General features: G+C 41.1%; 2 protein-coding genes across 4 annotated transcripts in view; both read left to right on the top strand.

Moving 5' to 3' along the window:
* PSTPIP2 (proline-serine-threonine phosphatase interacting protein 2) overlaps positions 1–3,008 on the top strand; it is an 82,150-nt gene extending 79,142 nt beyond the window's left edge. For both annotated transcript variants that reach the window (XM_027118409.1, XM_027118408.1), the window contains one exon: positions 1,407–3,008. The gene's annotated coding sequence lies outside the window, so the exon portion shown is untranslated. The remainder of the gene's footprint in view (positions 1–1,406) is intronic.
* A 16,429-nt stretch (positions 3,009–19,437) lies between these two features.
* EPG5 (ectopic P-granules 5 autophagy tethering factor) overlaps positions 19,438–22,229 on the top strand; it is a 127,225-nt gene continuing 124,433 nt past the window's right edge. Inside the window, exon 1 of one of the 2 annotated variants that reach the window (XM_027118406.1) lies at positions 19,438–19,560. In XM_027118406.1, the coding sequence (XP_026974207.1) occupies positions 19,492–19,560 (69 nt within the window). In that variant the 5' untranslated portion in view covers positions 19,438–19,491. Of the gene's footprint in view, positions 19,603–22,229 lie in introns of both variants that reach the window. The other variant, XM_027118405.1, reaches the window with a different exon arrangement.

The following is a 22,229-nucleotide window of genomic DNA, read 5'->3' as shown; positions in this document are numbered from 1 at the left end:
CTTCACAGAATCAAGTTGTGTTTAGACTGGTGATTGTATTTTTGAAGTCTTTGAAGCTTCTTTATAACATCACTGCAGGCAAACAATGCCAGTGCTTGGAAGTGGGCACATCAAACATTACTTGCCTGCACTCCTCTAAAACCACCCACTTTGTGACTTACGGCCAATTAGCTGTTAGGACAGAAGCCATGGTTTTCTTGATTAGACAGAAATAATCAGAAAGTATGATTTACATTTACATGTAAGTCTTCAAATTGCTTAAGAAGTGTGTTTATAATATTTAAGGAACTTTGCTGCAAAAGATAGTGGATATTGAAGATGTAAAAAACCTCATCCTCTAACTATATATACCTTTCTGACCAACAAACAAATTGTAGTCTTTACAGCCAGTCATTACGTCTGCTTCATTTCATAAGCCTCTCTCTTTCTCATGGAAAGAGGCCCGGCTCATTTTGGAGGTAGAGCAAGAATGTGGGAAATCAAGTGACGTGGTGTTCAAAGGTAGAACCTGCTCTCCAGAACACCATGCAGTGATGGCTATGTGGTGGGGCATCAGCAGCTCCAAGAGTTTATTTTTATTTTTTACCTTCCTTTTTTCCTCTCTCTCTTCTTCCTTCCCTCCCTCCCTCCCTTCCTTTCCCTCCCTTCCTTTCTTCCTCCCTTCCTTTCTCTCTCTATCATTCCTCCCCACCTGTTCCTCCTCTCTTTTCCCTTCTTCCCTCCCCACTTTCTTCCTTCTCTTCTCTTCTTTTCGTTTCTCTTTTCCTTCCTTTCTTTCCCTCACCCATTTGGGTAAAGCATATATTCTACTTGCTTAATAATAGCATTTGAGCCAGCAACTGTAGTTCCTCAGAGCCCGAGAATCTGCTGTTTGAATGTAAGATGCCAATACCAACACATTTACTGAAGTTTGGTCATTTCATTGGGCCTCATTAGTGTCTGTGCCAGCTCAAGGAGTAGGAATCGAGCATGTATAATTGACTGAATTTAAGAGAATTTTAAGGAGGGAGTCTACCTTTATTAGTAACTTTGTTAAGTGACATCACAACACTTAAAATAGTTTGAACCTTTGGAATTGACATTTAAATAGGAATCTTTAGGAATTTGTGATTTGTTCTGCAATTGTTGATTTTAGCTGCTATTCTTGTTTTTAATTCTAACATGTTTAGGTAAAGATAGATTATGACTTTTGAATTAAAAATATGTATATAAAAATATAAATGTATGTGTTATTTATCATAAAGCAACATTTTTATTCCATTTTTCATCAGTTGGAATACCCATTTCTCACTGTTTGTTTTCCTTGGCCAAGCACATTGTTCTTGTTGAATAAAATCTCAATGTAGGAGCAGGGTGCTGATATGAATAGTTAATTCAAATGAAATTTCTTTATTATTTTCTTTCAGAAAACAAAGCTTTTTGTGGTTGGCGCTTCTGTGGCATGGAAGGAGGCACTTAAAGCGGCAGAATCTGTAGAAATTATGTCAATCATGAAGACTTTGAAGTGAACCCTTGCTATAATTTTTTGATATTTTAAAATTTATGGTAGACATTTAGTTCAACTTAACCTAGTAGAGTTCTCCAGTTTTTAAAAGAAGTTTGCAAATTGCCCAACACTGAAGAATTATCCTTTTCCAATCAAGTTACTAAAGTTGTGAATGAATTGTGTTTTCTGCTTGATTCAAGAAAGTCTGTGGATTTGAAGCCTTGACTCTTGGGAGTTGGGGCAGGGATGGCTGCAGAGAAGTCTGAGCCAGCAACTCAGCAACTCAAGAAGCTCCTTTGCCTTTTGGGGGCAGCGTGACACATACTCAGTGGTGTAAGATTTAAAATCACCTTCCTTTTTGGCTGGAAGATTTAGAGGCCATCTGATAACACTTTCTCATTTTACAGATGAGGAATTGAGTCCCAGAAGTGTGAAATCGATTTCCTTATAGTTCTCCCAGCTGACTAGGGACAGACGCAGAAGGAGAGTACAAGCTCATCCCACATCACCATCCTTCTAACCCTTCCTGAGACTGTGATGCGCGTGTTGAAATTTAAGACGCCAAATGTTTTTGCCAGCATCTTTTCACTTGGGAAAGTTACCAGGGTTAAAATGTCAGATCTATTTTTATATGGCTCACTGTGTGTACTGAACTACAGAGCACCATATTTAATCTAATCTAAGAAACCATTCGTTGTAAAACATCCCCTTACTTTATATACCACTAAGAAAGTCAGTGGGGGAGTTGACACTTGTGACAATTAATGGCCAAGCCCATTGGAATCTGAGATGCTAAAGTGTGGGGGAAAAAGTATATCCTAGAATCAATGAAACATGGTATTTTGACTTTATCCCTGAAGAGAATTTTAGACCTACAAAGCCACTACTCAATCTTTGATCTTCACAGAGAATCTTTCCTTTGCTAGATCCTGAAATTTTTAAAGTGTCCATCTTACCCTTTCACAAATATTTGGGTCTTCCTTTGGTCACCCACAAACAGCAGGGAGATTGATCTAATATTCGCACACGGAGCAAATGGTATATTTTAGTTAATGACAAGTAAAAATAGCACTGGCATTTATTTGGGATGTTGTGAAATTCTGGTACCACAAAGAGCAGATACCTTCCTTTTCTGCTCTGTGCATAGCTTCCCCAGAACTAAGGACAAAGTGATTGAAGGAAGATCGATTGTTTCCCCTTTTCATATAAGGTGCTGCTGAAAGTGGCAGCTTCTTGTCATAACCAGAAGCTTGCATCAGTTGGATAGCCTTTTGAAAAACTGGAGTTTGCAAAGGGTCATTGACTTCCCCAGATTGAACAGGCTCAGGAAATTTTCCTTTGAACTCAGAACATTCTATTTTTAAGTATTTTATTTATTGTTAGCAATTCCATAGGGATTTCAATTTTCTCTCTACTGGTCAGTGTAACTGATGTAAAAATGTCTTAAGAATTGAAAATATCTTTATTTTATTGCTCTTCCAGTTCAATATGAAGTAAAATAAAGGTTCCTGGTGATTTGGGATTTATTTTGCATTTTTGTGTTAATTGTATCTCTCTTCCAAGCTCTATTTGACCCCTTGTTACATTTGCTATCATTAGACCACCATAGAAGGACAAACTGCCGGTCAGGGAAGCCAGGAGGAGACTGGCACCAAGCCACTTCCTACTAACTCTTCAGGTGCCAGATGCAGGGTCCCTTCCTCGGGGAAGCATGTTCCCTGCCTCCAGGCTTGGTGGGATCCCGCTGCTGTCTCCTTCCCCACTCTCACATTTTCCTTGTTATTACAGGATTCACTCTTGAAATTAATTGTTCAAAGTCTGGCTTCCCTCCTAGACTGTAATCTCCATGAGAGCAGGGTCCCTCTTATCGTTTTTCCTGCTACATCCCCAGAACTTGACACATAGTAGTAAATATGAAAGAACTAGTGGCCTAGAAGAAGATAACGTAGCTAGAGAAATAACCAGTTGAGAGAGAAGTAGGAGTGTAAAGGGAAGCCAGTCAAATAAGTTTACATGATGAATTTAGTAAGTATGAGCTGTTCTGCAGACTGTCAGCACCTTAATTTGGGTTCCAGCAGAAGCAGACCCTGGGATAAAGATTTGAATGCAGGTACTTTTTCTGGGGGGTGATCCCAGAATGCACCAATATGGAAGTGGGGAAGTAAGACAGCGAAGGGAAGGAAAGCAAAAAAAAAAGTTCATTATCAAGCAAGTTACCACTGTGGGCAATGAACTTCAGCTGCTGGGACTCTTGGGTGACAGTGTGGGACCCACACCTCAGAAATAGCTCACCTGAGGGGAGGGAGCTGGGATAGTCATTCACCAACTCCCACCAGTCACAGGTAGAGGGCTGCTCCTAGGTGGTGTTGGTTCCCTGGCATTTCTGTCTTGCCATGAACACCAGCAGAGTGGGTTCCAGCAGGCCGAGAGTCCTCACATGGTTCCTGGCAGTTGGAAGTTGGGCTGGCATGTGAGGAAGTGATAGGTACTGAGGGGAAGTGGATGGGGTGCTGGCAGTGCTGATCCCTGCACGGCTCAGGTCCACCCATGCCCACCTGCACTTTACTGCATCCTGTCACCACTTGTCCCAGTTTCCAAAAGACACACACACACACACCCCAGGAAGTTTAGTAGGATGAGCTCTAGTCCCTGCTGCTACAGATGGTCTTGAGTCTATAAGTGATATTCATCATCTCCTTCCTCTACCACCCTGTTATGGAGTGAGTTATATTCCCCCAAATTCATATGTTCAAGTCCTAGCCCTCAGCACCCCAGTGACCGTTTTGGAGATAGGGCCTTTAAAGAGGTGATTAAGTTGAAGTAAGGCCGTTGGGGTGGGGCTCTGATCCAGTGTGATTGGTGTCCTTGTAGGAAAAGAAGAGACACTGGGAGTGAGTGTGCACAAAGGGACGACCGTGTGAAGAGGCAGCAAGAGGGTGAACATCTGCAACCCAGAGAGGCCTCAGAGGAAACCAATTCTGCTGGCACTGTCATCTTGGACTTCCAGCCTCTAGAACTGCAGGAAAATTAATTTCTATTGTTTAAGCCACTCAGTCTGTGGTATTTTGCTATGGCAGCCTCATCAAACTAATACACACATATTCTATAGTCCCTTCACAATTGGCTAGTCTTCTGCTTGTCTAGGTTGCTTGACTGGTGGGGTAACCCAGACCCTCATCCCTGAGGGGTCTTAGCCCCTGGTTAACAGGCTCTTGTCAGATTCTGCTGAAATTGGCAATTTATGTTTATTACCAGGCATGGCAACACCAAGAGGCATCTCACTGAAACTCCTGAGTTCCAGATACATTCTTCCTTGCCCACCTTTCCTCATGGTAATCACCTTCTCCTGCCGAGATAGTTACTCCTTTCCTTGCTTGCTGGTCTACTGGCATGAGGACCCCCAAATGACCAGGTATCAGCCGTACTTTTGGTGGAACTCTTTTTATGACCATTGATAGATGTATCCCCTGCCAACCACCTAGAGCCAGGTGCTCTGGTCCAGCAGAGCGTAATGTTGAAAGGATGGGGACACAAATTCCCCAAGTGGGTCAGTGTAAGCTATGGTGACAGAGGCCAGTCTTACCTCTTGGTTCCCAGGCCTGTGTTTTCTATCTTATGAAGTCAGAACATGTAGTACCATATTGTGACAATATAAGCACCATATAAAACGATACCTCACAATAAAAATAAATGTAAAAATAAACAAATGAGACCTAATCAAACTTATGAGCTTTTGCAGAGCAAAGGAACCAATAAACAAAACAAAGGGACAACCTACAGGCTAGGAGAAAATATTTGCAAATGATGTGACTGACAAGGCCTTAATTTCCAAAACACAGAAACAACTACTACAATTCAATAGCAAAAAAACAAACAACCCAATCAAAAAATGGGCAGAAGACCGAAATAAACATTTCTCCAAAGAAGACATACAGATGGCCAATAGGCACATGAAAAGACGCTTATCGTTGCTAATTATTAGAGAAAAACAAACCAAAACAACAATGAGGTACCACCTCACACCAGTTAGAATGGCCATCATTACAAAGTCTACAAATAGAGGGCAGATAGCAGAAGCAAGAAGAACTACAATCCTGCTGCCTGTGAAATGAAAGCCACATTCATACAAAGATAGACAAAATGAAAAGGCAGAGGACTATGTACCAGTTGAAGGAACAAGATAAACCTCCAGATAAACAACTAAATGAAGTGGAGATAGGCAACCTTCCAGAAAAAGAATTCAGAATAATGATAGTGAAGATGATCCAGGACCTCGGAAAAAGAATGGAGGCAAAGATCGAGAAGATGCCAGAAATGTTTAACAAAGTCCTAGAAGAATGAAAGAACAAACAAACAGATGAACAATACAATAACTGAAATGAAAATTACACTAGAAGGAATCAATAGCAGAATAACTGAGACAGAAGAATGGATAAGTGACCTGGAAGACAGAATGGTGGAGTTTACTGCCATGGAACAGAATAAAGAAAAAAGAATGAAAAGAAATGAAGACAGCCTAAGCGACCTCTGGGGCAACATTAAATGCAACAACATTCGCATTATAGGGGTCCCAGAAGGAGAAGAGAGAGAGAAAGGACCCGAGAAAATATTTGAAGAAATTATAGTCGAAAACTTCCCTAACATGGGAAAGGAAAATAGCCACCCAAGTCCAGTAAGCACAGCGAGTCCCATACAGGATAAACCCAAGGAGAAACACGCCGAGACACATATTAATCAAACTGGCAAAAATGAAAGACAAAGAAAAATTATTGAAAGCAGCAAGGGAAAAACGACAAATAACATACAAGGGAACTCCCATAAGGTTAACAGCTGATTTCTCAGCAGAAACTCTACAAGCCAGAAGGGAGTGGCATGATATACTTAAAGTGATGAAAGGGAAGAACCTACAACCAAGATTACTCTACCCGGCAAGGATCTCATTCAGATTCGATAGAGAAATCAAAAGCTTTACAGACAAGCAAAAGCTAAGATAAATCAGCACCACCAAACCAGCTCTACAACAAATGCTAAAGGAATTTCTCTGAGTGGGAAACACAAGAGAATAAAAGGGCCTACAAAAGCAAACCCAAAACAATCAAGAAAATGATAATAGGAACATACATATCAATAATTAACTTAAATATGAATGGATTAAATGCTCCAACCAAAAGACACAGGCTTGCTGAATGGATACAGAAACAAGACCCATATATATGCTGTCTACAAGAGACCCAATTCAGACCTAGGGACACATACAGAAAGTGAGGGGACGGAAAAAGATATTCCATGCAAATGGAACTCAAAAGAAAGCTAGAGTAGCAATACTTATATCAGATAAAATAGACTTTAAAATAAAGAATGTTACAAAAGACAAGGAAGGACACTACATAATGATCAAGGGATCAATCCAAGAAGAAGATATAACAATTATAAATATATATGCACCCAAAATAGGAACACCTCAATACATAAGGCAAATGCTAACAGCTATAAAAGAGGAAATCGACAGTAACACAAAAATAGTGGGAGACTTTAATACCTCACTTACACAAATAGACAGATCATCCAGACAGAAAATTAATAAGGAAACACAAGCTTCAAATGACACAATAGACCAGATAGATTTAATTGATATTTATGGGACATTCCATCTGAAAACAGCACATTCTCCAGGATAGATCACATCTTGGGTCACAAATCAAGCCTCAATAAATTTAAGGAAATTGAAATCATATCAAGCATCTTTTCCAACCACAACGCTATGAGATTAGAAATAAATTACAGGGAAAAAATGTAAAAAACACAAACACATGGAGGCTAAACAATACCTTACTAAATAACCAAGAAGTCACTGAAGAAAACAAAGAGGAAATCAAAAAGTACTTAGAGACAAATGACAACGAAAACACAACAATCCAAAACCTATGGGATGCAGCAAAAGCAGTTTTAAGAGGGAAGTTTGTAGCAATAAATCCTACCTCAAGAAACAAGAAAAATCTCAAATGGACTAGAGAAAGAAGAACAAACAAAACCCAAAGTTCATAGAGAGAAAGAAATCATAAAGATCAGAGCAGAAATAAATGAAATAGAAACAAAGAAAACAATAGCAAAGATCAGTAAAACTAAAATCTGGTTCTTTGAGAAGATAAATAAAATTGATAAACCTTCAGCCAGACTCATCAAGAAAAGGAGGGAGAGAACTCAAATCAATACAATTAGAAATGAAAAAAGAGAAGTTACAACAGACACTGCGGAAATACAAAGCATCCTAAGAGACTGCTACAAGCAACTCTATGCCAATAAAAAGGACAACCTGCAAGAAATGGACAAATTCTTAGAAAGGTATAGCCTTCCAACACTGAACCAGGAAGTGAAAGAAAATCTGAACGACCAATCACAAGTAATGAAATTGAAGCTGTGATTGAAAATCTTCCAACAAATAAAAGCCCATGACCACATGGCTTCACAGGTGAATTCTATCAAACATTTAGAGAAGAGCTAACACCCATCCTTCTCAAACTCTTCCAAAAAATTGCAGAGGAAGGAACACTCCCAAACTCATTCTATGAGGCCGCCATCACCCTGATACCAAAACCAGACAATGATACTGCAGAAAAAGAAAATTACAAACCAATATCACTGATGAATATAGTTGCAAAAATCCTCAACAAAATACTAGCAAACAGAATCCAAGAACACAGTAAAAGGATCATACACCATGATCAAGTGGGATTTATCCCAGGGATGCAAGGATCCTTCAATATACTCAATCAATGTGATACACCATATTAACAAATTGAAGAATAAAAAAAAATATGATCATCTCAATAGATGCAGAAAAAGCTGTTGACAAAATTCAACACCGATTTATGATAAAAACTCTCCAAAAAGTGGGCATAGAGGGAACCTACCTCAACATAATAAAGGCCATATATGACAAACTCACAGCAAAAAAAAGAAAAGAAGTCTACAAATAATAAGACTGTCAGACAGAGTGAAGTAAGTCATAAAGAGAAAAACAAGTACTGTATATTAACGCATATATGTGGAATCTAGAAAAATGGTACAGATGAACCAGTTTGCAAGGCAGAAATAGAGACACAGATGTAGAGAACAAACATATGGACACCAAGGGGGAAAGGGGGGGTGGGATGAATTGCGAGATTGGGATCGACATATATACACAAATATGTATAAAATAGATAACTAATGAGAACCTGCTGTATAGCACAGGGAACTCTACTTCGCCAGTAGAAACTAACAACATTGTAAAACTACTATACCCCAATTAAAAAAAAAAGTCTACAAATAATAAACACTGGAGAGGGTGTGGAGAAAAAGGAACCCTTCTACACTGTTGGTGGGAATGTAAATTGGTGCAGCCACTATGGAAAACAATAAGGAGTTTCCTCAAAAAGCTAAAAATAGAGTTGCCATATGATCCAGCAATTCCACTCCTGGTCATATACAGAGACAAAACTATAATTCAAAAAGATACATGCACCCCTATGTTTATAGGAACAATATTTGCTATAGCCAAGACATAGAAACAACCTAGGTGTCCATCAGCAGACGAACGGATAAAGAAAATGTGAGATATATATATATATATATATATATATATATATACACACACACACACACACAGACACACACACACACAGTGGAATATTACTCAGCCATTAAAGAGAATGAAATAATGCCATCCGCAGCAACATGGATGGACCTAGAGATTATCATACTAAGCAAAGTAAGTCAGAAAGAGAAAGACAAATACCATATGTGGAAGCACTTATATATGGAATCTAAGATATGACACAAATGAACATATCTACAAAACAAAAACAGACTCACAGATATAGAGAACAGACTTTTGGTTGCCAAGGGGGGAGGGGGGTGTCGGGGAGGGAAGGATTGGAAGTTTGGGATTAGCAGATGTAAACTATTATGTATAGGATGGATAAGCAACATGGTGCTACTGTATAGCACAGGGAGCTATATTCAATATCCTGTGATAAACCATCATGAAAAATAATATATATATATATATGTATAACTGAGTCACTTTGCTGTACAACAGAAATTAAACACAACATTGTAAATCAACTATACTTTAATAAAATAAAAACAAAACCAAAAAACCGTACCTCATTTTTTTTTCCGTACCTCATTTTTAAGGCCAGCACCCTAACGCTGCAAGTTATCTTCAAGCTGCCCCACCTTTAAAATGCCATTCTGACATTCTATCAGGACTGCAGCTTCTAGGTGATGTGGTGTATAGCAGGCAAAGTGGAGCACATGGACATTTGCCCACTGTTGTACCACCTTCACTGTAAAGTGAAGCTCTTAGTGTAAGGCATGCATTCTCAACAGGGGCAGTATTGCTCCCAAGTGGGTGAAAATTGGTTCTTGATGGGCAAAACAAATGTTATTCTTCTTATGTATAAAGCACAGCTATACGTAAAGCACATAAACAGAAATACAGTTTATCTGTGGTATTAAAACTTCACGGGAGTGTCAATCAGGAAAAAAAATGTTTCAAAAGACTCCTTAGGGGAGTGGTAATGAAAAGTGATTTGATAAACACTGGTCCAAGGTGATGTTATGTGGAATTTCATAACGGTACTCAGATACTGTTAGCCCTGGGATGATGTTACTGGCCAAGACTCTGCTGGCAAAAAAAAGGAGAGTCTCTTCTTGGAATCAATTCCACTAGAGATGAATCTCTGCTCCTTCCAGAGTGGAAGGAGTTCAGTGGAATCAGCTTGCCACCAAGGGGGCAGTTGATCTCTTTGGGGGACAATAGCATATTTAGGGCCCAGCTTCAGCCTCTGGGGATAACTGGTCAGACACCAAGCTGTGGAGGCCCCTGTAGAGTCTCCATTCCTGCCACCATGGCTACTCTGTTCATGAGTCCATAGAGTAAGCACTGGGTGGCCTAGGACAGAGGCTGGCTGGAAGCCACTGGACGTGTCATCCGAGCCACCTGGTTGTTCTGCATCTCCTCTTTGATGGGTACTCTCTTGCAGGCACTGATATAAGACACATACATTTACACATTTTGTTGCCCATTCCATTATCTTCAGTCTTCTAATCTTGTTCCCTGATCAACTAGTCAAGTCATGCACCACTGCCCAGGAGTCTATGAATATACTTACCTTGGGCTACAGCTGCTTTCACGCCAAGTTGATGACCAGCTGTGTTACTTGATGTGCTATCCACTGGGAGTATTTTTCTTCACCATGGGTTTTCACAGTCACTTCTAAGTGGGGCGGTAGTGTGGCAGCAACCTACGTAAAGACTAACAAAAATTAACGTATAGAACTGACCTATTTTTGAATCAGATCTGAATTTTTTTGCTCTTCTCCACCAACTGGGTTGAAGCAAACTTCCTCTGAGGCCACAGGTCTGAGCTGAAGGAGAGGCATAGGTGCAATGAGGGAGGTGATGGAGATGTCAGCATTGCCTTTCTGTGTGACGTATTTGGCTCTCTGGCTTTGCCCCATTTTTTCCAGAATGTACCAATTCCATTGTATGATGGATCGCTGATGTGCCTGCCTGACTCAGGGGGTCTGAAGAAAGCTAAAATAGTTTAGTAGTAACATTGTCTTTTGTTCATGTTTCCTTTATAATTTTACAAAATGTATCTCTTGAAATGCTACCATAGAGGCCTTTTGGCTTTTTTATTAGTCCCTACTGACCTGAGTTTATAATTTTTCCCAGTGTGCCAACAGCAGTCTTAACAACCAACCTACCCTATGGCCCTTGTAACTACCTTTGACCCCATATCTTTCAAATTTACCTTAATTCATCCTAATTCACCACAGATGAGGCCTGCAATAATTGTGATGCTTCGGCTCAGGGGTTATCACCATTCTACTTCCACAAGTGGTGAGATCCTTGTTGCCATCTGGCTGGGAAGGGCTCTAATTCTAAAATCCCATCCTGACATCTGAATACCCTTTCTGATACTGTCGTAGTTTGGGTTTCCCCAGAAGGAGGCCAGAGACAGGGATTTGAGATCAAGTAGTTTATGCAGGAGGTGAACCCAGGAAACACACCAGTAAAATGGGAAGTGAAAAAGGCAAGAGAAGGAAGTGAATAAAGAGTGTGTTATCAAGCCAGTTGCCATAGTGGGGAAACAAGCTGAAACCCACTGGGTACTCTAGGAAATAGCACCGAACGTGTATCTCAGAGTTATTCCACTGAGAGGTGAGGGAGCTGGGTATTTGTATTAGTTGGCTGAAATTGCTATAATAAAGTACCACAGACTGAGTGGCTCAAATAACAAAAATGTATTGTCTCACAGCTATGGAGGCCAGAAGGCAAGAGTCAAGGTGCCAGCCTGGTTGATTCCTTCTGAGGGCTGTGAAGGAAGGAGGTGTTCCAGGCCTCTCTCCTTGTCTTGTAGATGTGTGTGCCTGTGTCCAAATACTCCCATTTTATAAGAGGGCCAATCATATTGGGTGAGGGCCCACCCTTATGACCTCATTTTAACTTAATTACCTCTGTAAACATCCTATCTCCAAATAGGGTCACATTCTGAATTACTGGGCCTTAGGACTTCAACATGTGAATTTTGGGGGATATAATTCAATCTGTGTCTTTATATGCCAATTTATATATCTGTTCCTGGTTGAGGGTTGTTTTTGGTTTAGGAAAATATGTTATTTCCCTGGTACTTTCAGCCCGTCATACATGTGGCTAAAGGGATGTCTGAGGCAAAGAGGTGATAGTAGTTGGAATTTGGGTCTGCATACTCAGAAATGTTAAGTGCCAAGGGGATTTGAGTGGGACACCTGCAGTGTCTGATACTTTGGGGATGCAAGTAACTGTTTCTATGACTTATTTAAACTTTTTTTTTTTTTTTTTTAGTGAGGAAGATTATGAGAGGGTAACTAATAGAAAAAAAGATGTTTTATATGTTTTGCTTCCTGTGGAAGCAAAAATCTGTTAACAGAAGAGACCTCATCTATACAAGAGTCTTTTTTTTTTTTTTTTTTTGCTGCACGCGGGCCTCTCACTGTTGTGGCCTCTCCCGCTGCAGAGCACAGGCTCCGGATGTGCAGGCCCAGCTCACGGGCCCAGCCGCTCAGCGGCACGTGGGATCTTCCCACACCGGGGCACGAACCCACATCCCCTGCATCGGCAGGCAGACCCCCAACCACTGCGCCACTAGGGAAGCCCATATACAAGAGTCTTTTTAAAAAATGTGGCTGGGAAAAAAAGATGTGGCTGGATAGTTTTGGTATTTATTTGCCCTGCTGGCTAATTGTCTCAAAAAACTGAAATAATTTAGAAGTAACATGATTTATTTATTTCTTTAATTAATTTTTAATTATTTAATTTTTAAAAATTTTATTTATTTTTGGCTGTGTTGGGTCTTCATTGCTGTGCAGGCTTTAGCTGTGGCGAGCAAGGGCTACTCTTTGTTGCAGTGAGTGGGCTTCTCATTGAGGTGGCTTCTCTTGCTGTGGAGCATGGGCTCTAGGCGCACGGGCTTCAGTAGTTGTGCCTCGCTGGCTCTAGAGCGCAGGCTCAGTAGTTGTGGCGCATGGGCTTAGTTGGTCCACGGCATATGGGCTCTTCCCAGACCAGGGATCGAACCCATGTCCCCTGCATTGGCAGGCGGATTCTTATCCACTGTGCCACCAGGGAAGTCCAACATGATTTATTTATAATTAAAAATGCATTTAGTAATCATGAATGATGAAATAATTAATGTTTTGTACAGAGTGACATACAGGAAGTAATTGTTTTAGAAAGACCCACTTCTCTGAAATCTTGTCAGAGGAGGGTTCACCAATAGAGAATTGCCACCAGATGGCAACAGAGACTCTGGAATCTAATTTTGTAAGGAAGTTTAAGAAAGGTTTACCCAAGGGGTTTTCACCCCTGTTATGGCAAACACTGTTCTAGATTCTGGCTGATTTAAGAATGACAGTCATATTAAATTTTGGAATGCCATAATATAATACGTGAATTATACTCCTTTTATGAATGCCTGGTTCTTGTTTTTAATTGATTTTTCTTAGGAGATGAAAAATTATTTTAAATTCTTAACGCTGCAGTGAAAATTAATAACCCATTGGAGGGAAATTTGATAAATATTTATTAAAATTTTAAATGAGAATGTCTTTCTGATCAGCAATTTCTCATCTAGGCATCCATCTTATGGACGTACTGATGCACAAAAACATGTAAGTATGGTCACTTGTAAGCATTGTTTTCAAATAGTGAAAAATTGGAAAAAATTTATTGGCCTCAGAAGTCTGTTTAAATAAAGTTATGGAATATTTAATTAATTAAGGGAAAAATGAAGTTAGAGTTATCTGTCTTTACAAGGAACTATCTCCAAGATTTTACGAATTAAAAGGACACAGGCAGGGACTTCCCTGGTGGCGCAATGGTTAAGAATCCGCTTGCCAATGCAGGGGACACAGGTTTGAGCCCTGGTCTGGGAAGATCCCACATGCTGCCGAGCAACAAATCCTGTGTACCCCAACTACTGAGCCCACGCACCCAAACTACTGGGCCTGCACGCCTAGAGCCCGTGTTCTGCAACAAGAGAAGCCACTGCAATGAGAAAACTGTGCACTGCAACGAAGAGTAGCCCCCGCTCGCTGTAACAAGACAAAGCCCATGTGCAGCAATGAAGACCCAACGCAGCAAAATAAATAAATAAATTTTAAAAAACAGGACACAGGCAATCTGTACCTAGACACTGAGTATGTAAGAGTGTGATATTTGTACATGGGTAGGAAAAGTCTGAAAGGGTGCACACTGAACGTTAACAATGACTAACCGTAGGGAGAGGAGTTTTAACTTTTTATCATGTGTACTTCTATGTTGTTTGCAGACACACTTAAGAATATTATAAAAGTATCATAGAAATGTTTGAAGGAAAGAAAAATTATGTAAACCAAATCCCCAAAAGTCGGCACTGTGATTTTTATGAATAATCCAGTAACTTTTTAAAAAAATATTTATTTATTTAGCTGCGTCAGGTCTTAGTTGTGGCACGCAGGATTGTTCGTTGGGGCGTGTGGGCTTCTCTCTAGTTGTGGTGTGCAGGCTCCAGAGCGCATGGGCTCAGTAGTTGTGGCGCGCGGGCTCTAGAGTGCATGGGCTTAGTTGCCCTGCAGCATATGGGATCTTAGTGCCCCAACCAGGGATCAAATTCCATGTCCCCTGCATTGGAAGGTGGATTCTTAACCATTGGACCACCAGGGAAGTCCCAATCCACTAACTTTTAAATGAAATATTTCTGATATTCATCTTGGCCCCAGTGTATGAGTATAAAGTATTGTAAACATGGAGAAAGCAAGCATGGGCTTTCTATCTTAAAAGTCCATTTATACTGTACAACTGCATTGGTTCAAATCCTAGCTCCACCATTTACTGTCTGTGTGAGCTTAGGCAAATAATTCAACCTCTCTGAGTCTTTGTCCTGGTCTGTAATATGAGAACAATGAAATTATTGACCTTGTAGGGTTGTTATGAGAATCAAATTAGTCATTATGTGAAAAGTACTCAGAATGGTTTTTGGCTGATAGTGAGGGCTCAGGAAATGCTGACTATTACTGCCCAGGGCTCAGTAGTAGCAAACCCTTCACTGCTAATTAGCCAGTGATTAACCCTGCTTGCTGACACTGTGAATTTTTTTAGAGTTTCTGCAGATAGAATTTATGTATAGAAAAGACATCTGTCATTACTTTGTTTTTTTGGAATTAATCTTTTGAATTAATTATTTTAAAATTAATCTTCAATTTATTAAATTCACACACATTTTAAAATTTAGTTTTTCTTAAGTCTTCAAGTTATCTTTATAAATCTCAACATTCTATTTATAAATTTAAATAACCACTTTCGAGGGGGATCTTTAACATTTGGTCAACTCAAATTCAATAGACCAAATCTCCTTAAACAATTGATTCCATTTACAACTTAAATTCCATCAAATGTTTTAAACTGCAGTATTAAATTTAATATATTTAAATTTCTTCTTTTGACCAAACTGAACAATAAACCTAACTATTTACACTATTCTGCTAAGGTCTAACAATTTCAGTTTATAAAGTATGCCTCCTTTTCCCCATAGGCTGTGATATTTATTGCAACTTATCTATCCATTGTGTCTGCATCTCAACTAAGGTGTAAACCATGGGAAGTGGAGGTAGGGCCAATTCTGTTTTGCTAAGTAGTGACTGGCACATGAAGAACTCTGAAGGCCAAAAAGGATTTGAATTGGTAGAGGCCAGAGAGTATTCCAGACTGGGAAAAATACCAGCAAAAGTTATGGATAGTAATGGTGGTATAAAGACTTTGTTCATATTTGCCAAGTCTTGCTCATGATAATCTTATATACATTTATATGCACACACACACCAGGGTATACAAAATGCAGGTACATTCTGAGTGAAATCGAGGAGGACCCTGTGGGGTTTTCCTGGGAACAGAACCTCCTCCTTCCCCCCTTCCCCAGTGTCTCCTGCCCTTGTTTGTAGAAAAACTTTAGCCTCCTAAGCCTTCCCTGAGTTTCAAAGAGCAAATTTAATCAGAGAAGTGAAAAACTGTAAAAACAAAGGAAAGCAGTCTAGCAAGACAAGGCTGAGGCCATATCCTTGAGTTGTTTTACAGACACTAAAACCCCCACCAGATGGAAGATGGTGACTGCATGTTGACCACCAGCACGGAGACCCCAGACCAGCTGGAACCAGAAAACTGATAATTAAGATGCCTGAAACAACATCACCTTGTTACCTCACCATCAACCAATCAGATAACTGAGCATGTACTGATCATGTACCCTCACACTGTTTTAAAAAACCCTCCCCTAGGACTTCCCTGGTGGCACAGTGGTTAGGAATCTGCCTGCCAGTGCAGGGGACAGGGGTTCAAGCCCTGGTTTGGGAAGATCCCACATGCTGCGGAGCAACTAAGCCTGTGTGCCACAACTACTGACCCTGTGCTCTAAGCCCGCAAGCCACAACTACTGAGGGCTGCACGCCTACAGCCCATGCTCCACAACAAGAGAAGCCACCTCAATGAGAAGCCCGTGCACTGCAACCAAGAGTAGCCCTGCTTGCCACAACTAGAGAGAGCCTGCGTGCAGCAACGAAGACCCAACACAGCCAAAATAAATAAATAAGTAAAATAAATTTATTTAAAAAAAAAAACCCTCCCCTAAAAGTCATTGGGGATTTTGGGTCTTTTGAGCATGAGCTGCCTGTTCTCCTTGTTTGGCCCTGCAATAAACACTGTACCTACCTTCACCACAACTGGGTGTCAGTAGATTGGCTTTGCTGTGTGTTGGGTGAGCAGACCCAAGTTTGGTTCAGTAACCTGAGTAGCTGGATAACTATTTTGTTGTTGTTGAGGATTTGGGATCAAAATACGTGAAACTGTGTTACTGGAAAACTGGGTTTGCCTCTTGGTGGGTGTTGAGCCAAAAGACACAACCAAGCCAGAGATCGGGAGACAGAAGGATTTATTACTTGCAGCTGGTAAGGAGAACACTGGGGAACTTTCTCAAAGCAGTGTCTCCCCAAACAGCAAAACTGGGGAAATTTTAAGCTAAGGGATATTCATGAAGGGGCTTGAGAAGAGGAGAATTCAACATTAAATTGGGGCAAAAGTAAACAGATTCCAAGCTTTAGGTGACTGAAGTCAGAAGGGTCAGAAAAGGTCAACATCATCATCACTTAGGTTCCAGTTGATCTGGTGGTTCAGCGCTGGGGCCCGGGTTGGGGAGTGTTTAAATTCTGCAAAACAGCTGAAGAAAGTGCTTCAGGCTAATCTTTACCTTTGAAACAGAACTGGGAGTCTTTACAGCTGATTTGTTATCTGTGCTATTGTTACTTTTCTTGCCTGGTAACAGTCCTTTGTTCCTTTGTTCCCTTAGATCATTACTACTGAGACCTGTTCAAAGGCAAGCACTGTGGCCAGGCTTACATTACAAAATGGGTTAGGCCTAAAATGGCTTCTCTAAATAACATGAATAAAGTATAATGCTGATTAAGTTACCACCTCACCTGCCCCCCCCACCCCCCCGCAAAAAAAAGAAGTTGATATAAAAGTTTAAAAAAATTAAATGGCTCTCTTATGTCAAGTAAGCCATGCCTGGTTCTCTTTCTCTGGGGGACGCCCCTACCCTATCTGCTTACAACTGTATATTTTTTTTCTGGATTTTTATCTCTGATAAAAGATTTTATGATATCTACAAGCCAATCTTCTCAAACCTCCATCAGTCTAGGTCACTGACTGACTTTTTAGGAATAGAGATTAAAGGTATCATTTCCTCACCCCCTGAAACGCTAATTGATATCAACATAATGCCATCAAAATGGCCTTTTGCGGGGAAGTTAAATGTACTTCTAAACTAAATCATGCAATTCTGTGGGTATGCACTTCGTGAGCTTTAAATAATGACAAACCTTTATTTTGAGCAGTGTCAGAATTGGAGTTATAGGTGCCTTCATGAAAGAAGCATGATTATAGACATCATCAGTTAAAAATATATTGTATGAACGCTATAAGACATCTATACATAAGGACACAGGAGATTTTTAGAAAGAAGTAGTTTCCTGCAATTATCTTATTTCCCTAAGATTGAAGAATATAAATATATGCCTACCCATAATTGAGACTTCCAGAATGCAGTTATTTCCCCAGGCTATGTCTCCCTTGTATCATTTTTACCATATATTCTTTTATTTTTTTACATCTTTATTGGAGTATAATTGCTTTACAATGGTGTGTTAGTTTCTGCTTTATAACAAAGTGAGTCAGTTATACATATACATATGTTCCCATATCTCTTCCCTCTTACGTCTCCCCTCCTCACTACAACTGTATTTTATATGCTCAGTTAGCTCATAAATAAGACACTGTGAAGACTCCATCTCTGAAGTCCTTTCCATTTTTCATGCCTTATTCTTGGATAGTCTCCCCATTGGACCCCTCCATCTCAACTATTTTATCCCACCATCAGACAAAACACATACATTTGATTTATCAAAAATTTATTGAGCCTACCACTTACAGGCTAGTGTTCTAGAAGGCTCTTGGGATGCCTCAGGGAACAAAACAAAGACCCCTGCCCTTAAGGATCTTACATTCTAGCCAGGTTGACAGACACAAACATAAAAGCAAATTATAATAGTATTTTAAGAGGTACTAAGTGCTTTGGAAAAAAAATTGTAGAGCTGGGAAAGGGAGATGGAGCCAAGTTTTCACATCTGGAATTTTTAAATGAAGGTGTGTAAAATCTACATGAAAAATACTTTTATGGGTCTTGTCTTTTTGCTTTTTTGTCTGCCCTCTTGGGCGCAGATGTCTCTTTGCTGCCTGGGAATTTGGACAGTATGAAAATAACTACCATTTACAGATACGCTCGCGGCTACCAGGCACCTTTGACGATTAGTCCATTTAATCTTCACTATACTGGGAAAGGCAAGTATCATCTTTCCCCTTTACACAGGATGAAACTGAAGCGCACAACTGGATAGGCATCAAAGCTCTCGAGTGCAAAACAGAGATTTAGGTTGACTGGTCCTGGTTATCTAAGGGTCAAAACAAGACTGACAAGCACTCTCCCCGGACTCCTTTAAGTCAACGTGGGTGAGGTGTGCGAGAGCTCCCGGAGCCTAGACCGAGTGCGGCTCGGCGGAGCCAGCGAGAAGGACGTGATCTCAGTTCGGGAAGTAACGCCGGGACCCAAGACGACTCCAAGCCATTGGCGAGCGTGGCCGGAGCCAGGCGCGCTTGCCGGGGTCAGGGGGTGGGGCCTGGACGTAAGGGGGCGGGGCCACCATCCTCCAGTGAAAAGGGCTCCCGGAGTGGTTTGTCCTACTTTGCTGCCGGTAGAGGCTCCGAGTTGCCGCCCCTCCCCCGGGAGTGGTGGAGATTCGATCACGTGACAGCCCGGAGGCCGGAACTGGGCAGGTTGTGGAAAGCGCAGAGTTTTGACAAAAACAAGTGCCGACGTTGCCATCGCAGGGTCTATGGCCGAGGCGGTGAGGCCCCCGCGCCGGGCCAGGGCCAAGGCCAAGGCCAGCCGGACTAAAACCAAGGTGAGGGAACCCGACCATCCCATCCTCGCCAGGCCCTGGCAGGTGCGCTGTCTTTTTTCTTCTCTTCGGCTTCTCCAGCCCACTCTGAGCCCTCCGTCCCCTGAGCCCTTCTCATCCTCTGTCCCCACCTCCCCGTATTTGATCCCCCCACCCATTGACACCAGACTTGTTCCTCTGTGCCTCCTTCACGTTCCTCTGCCGGACTTTGTCAGGAGCCCTTTTTTTTTTCTTTTTCCTCCTGTGACCTCACTAGGCTCTTCCTTTTCTTCTCCTTTCTTGACTTTCCTCACCCGGGTCTAGATTCCTATCGTGAAGCAGCTTTCCTCTTCCCAGTCTCATCTTTAACTCTCTTTTTCTCCTTTATAATCTGTGAACATTTTCAGTCCCTCTTCCCATAAAGAGGGAAGGGACCCCTCCTCCACTCAAGAATGTATCCTTTGGAAGAGCTTTGCAGATAGAGACAGAAAGTAGGCTGTGGTGATGTGCCTTTTCAGTTTAAAAATTCAAGATGACAGTGGTGCTGCTGCTGTTTATTTCTCATTATCCTGGTTGTTTATGATGGGGCACGAATGACCAGAAATTAAACCAGAGCGGGACTCATACAGCAGGGACAGATCTGAATTTTCTGGGTTTCCTGGATTATACTAACGTGTGGTGTTGGTGTGATTTAAAGTTGATTTGTCTTGTTTGCAGGCGCAGTCTGGGCTTTCATTTCGTACCCATATGTTTTCTGAAATGACATTTATTTTACAGTGAACAGATTAAATGCTGCCCATGGATAGCTGGACATATATAATTTTGGCTTACCTGAAACTGAATTTATATTAAGGAAATAATGAAGGTGGTATTAAAAAGGAAATTTCCTTTCCTACAAGTAGGTGATGTTCCAGAGCAGATGTAACTTAAAAATGATACGAAAATAGGATTTTCTCATGAGAACAAGATTTTAGCAGGAGACTGGTGTTCAAAGCTACCATATTTAATAAGCTGTAAATGACTTATGTAGATCCCTTTCATTATGGTGCCTTAAAAAAAAAAACTGTAGTGGAGTTATGTGCATCAGTGTACCCAGGTCTGTGAGGAATTACTCTGGGGAGAAAGCCATTTTGCTACTAATTTCAGAAACATTTTTAAGAGAAGTAATTTTGCATTGTATTGGGCTGATAAAGGACTATCTAAATAGAGGAGGAAGTAAAAAGCCATTGGTCAGCCATGCATAAGGTCCCTGAACCTAGAATACAGTAGTGTATAACATGTAAACATCCATCTGTAGAGAGCAGAATCTTAATTCTCAATCTGTAGGGTTTTTTTTTTTCAAAATGAATGATGAAACTAAAGCCTAGATAAGTTAAATGATAAGCCAGAAGTCATGCAGTTAGTAAGAGACTCAAGTTAAAGCCCAAAATCGTAATTCTCGGTCCAGTAGCTTAATAATTGTTCTACATATCTATGTGTATCTATAGATAGAATGTTATAAATACTTAAAAATGGTCAGTTAAGAGGATTCTCTGTTATTTTGTTTTTTTAAAAATAAATTTATTTATTTATTTATTTTTTGGCTGTGTTGGGTCTTCGTTTCTGTGTGAGGGCTTTCTCTAGTTGCGGCGAACGGGGGCCACTCTTCATCACGGTGCGCGGGCCTCTCACTGTCGCGGCCTTCTCTTGTTGCGGAGCACAGGCTCCAGTCGCGCAGGCTCAGTAGCTGTGGCGCACGGGCTTAGTTGCTCCGCGGCATGTGGGATCTTCCCAGACCAGGGCTCGAACCCGTGTCCCCTGCATTGGCAGGCAGATTCTCAACCACTGCGCCACCAGGGAGGCTCTGTTATTTTGTTTAGAACAGATTTTCTAAAATAAAAAATTAAAAATCAAACTTAAATCCATCATGAAAAGCCAATTGCTCGGGCTTCCCTGGTGGCGCAGTGGCTGAGAGTCCGCCTGCCGATGCAGTGGAAGCGAGTTCGTGCCCCGGTCCGGGAAGATCCCACATGCCGCGGAGCGGCGGGGCCGTGAGCCATGGCCGCTGAGCCTGCGCATCCAGAGCCTGTGCTCCTCAACGGGAGAGGCCACAACAGTGAGAGGCCCGCATACCGCAAAAAAAAACAAACGACAACAACAACAACAACAAAAGACCCAATTGCTCATTTTATTTTTTTTAAAGATTTATTTATTATTTATTTATTTTTTGGCTGTGTCAGGTCTTAGTTGCGACACGTGGGATCTTTGCTGAGGTGTGTGGGATCTTTTCATAGTGGCGTGCAGGCTTCTCCCTAGTTGTGGCATGTGGGTTTTCTCTCTTCTAGTTGTGGTTGTGGTGCACAGGCTCCAGGGCGTCTGGGCTCTAGTTGAGGCCTGCGAGCTCAGTAGTTGTGGCGCACAGGCTTAGTTGCCCCGTGGCATGTGGGATCTTAGTTCCTTGACCGGGGATGGAATCCACATCCCCTGTACTGTAAGGCAGATTCTTTACCACTGCGCCACCAGGGAAGTCCCCAGTTGCTCATTTTATTGACACATTGTGGGCAACCTCCCTACACATAAATTTATTTTTTATCTTTTAAAATTTATAAAGAGGCCTTAATTCCAGAGGTATTTGATCAAACCAGAAATCCTTGACATACTTTTAGTCACCTTTCAAATCTAGTCAGTCACTAAGGCTTGCCAATTGTATTTTG

Source organism: Aethalodelphis obliquidens, unplaced genomic scaffold, assembly GCF_003676395.1.
Source record: "Aethalodelphis obliquidens isolate GAN/ISIS:26980383/991018 unplaced genomic scaffold, ASM367639v1 scaffold19, whole genome shotgun sequence".
Lineage (NCBI taxonomy): Eukaryota > Metazoa > Chordata > Mammalia > Artiodactyla > Delphinidae > Aethalodelphis > Aethalodelphis obliquidens.
This window is presented reverse-complemented; position numbering and strand designations above follow the sequence as displayed.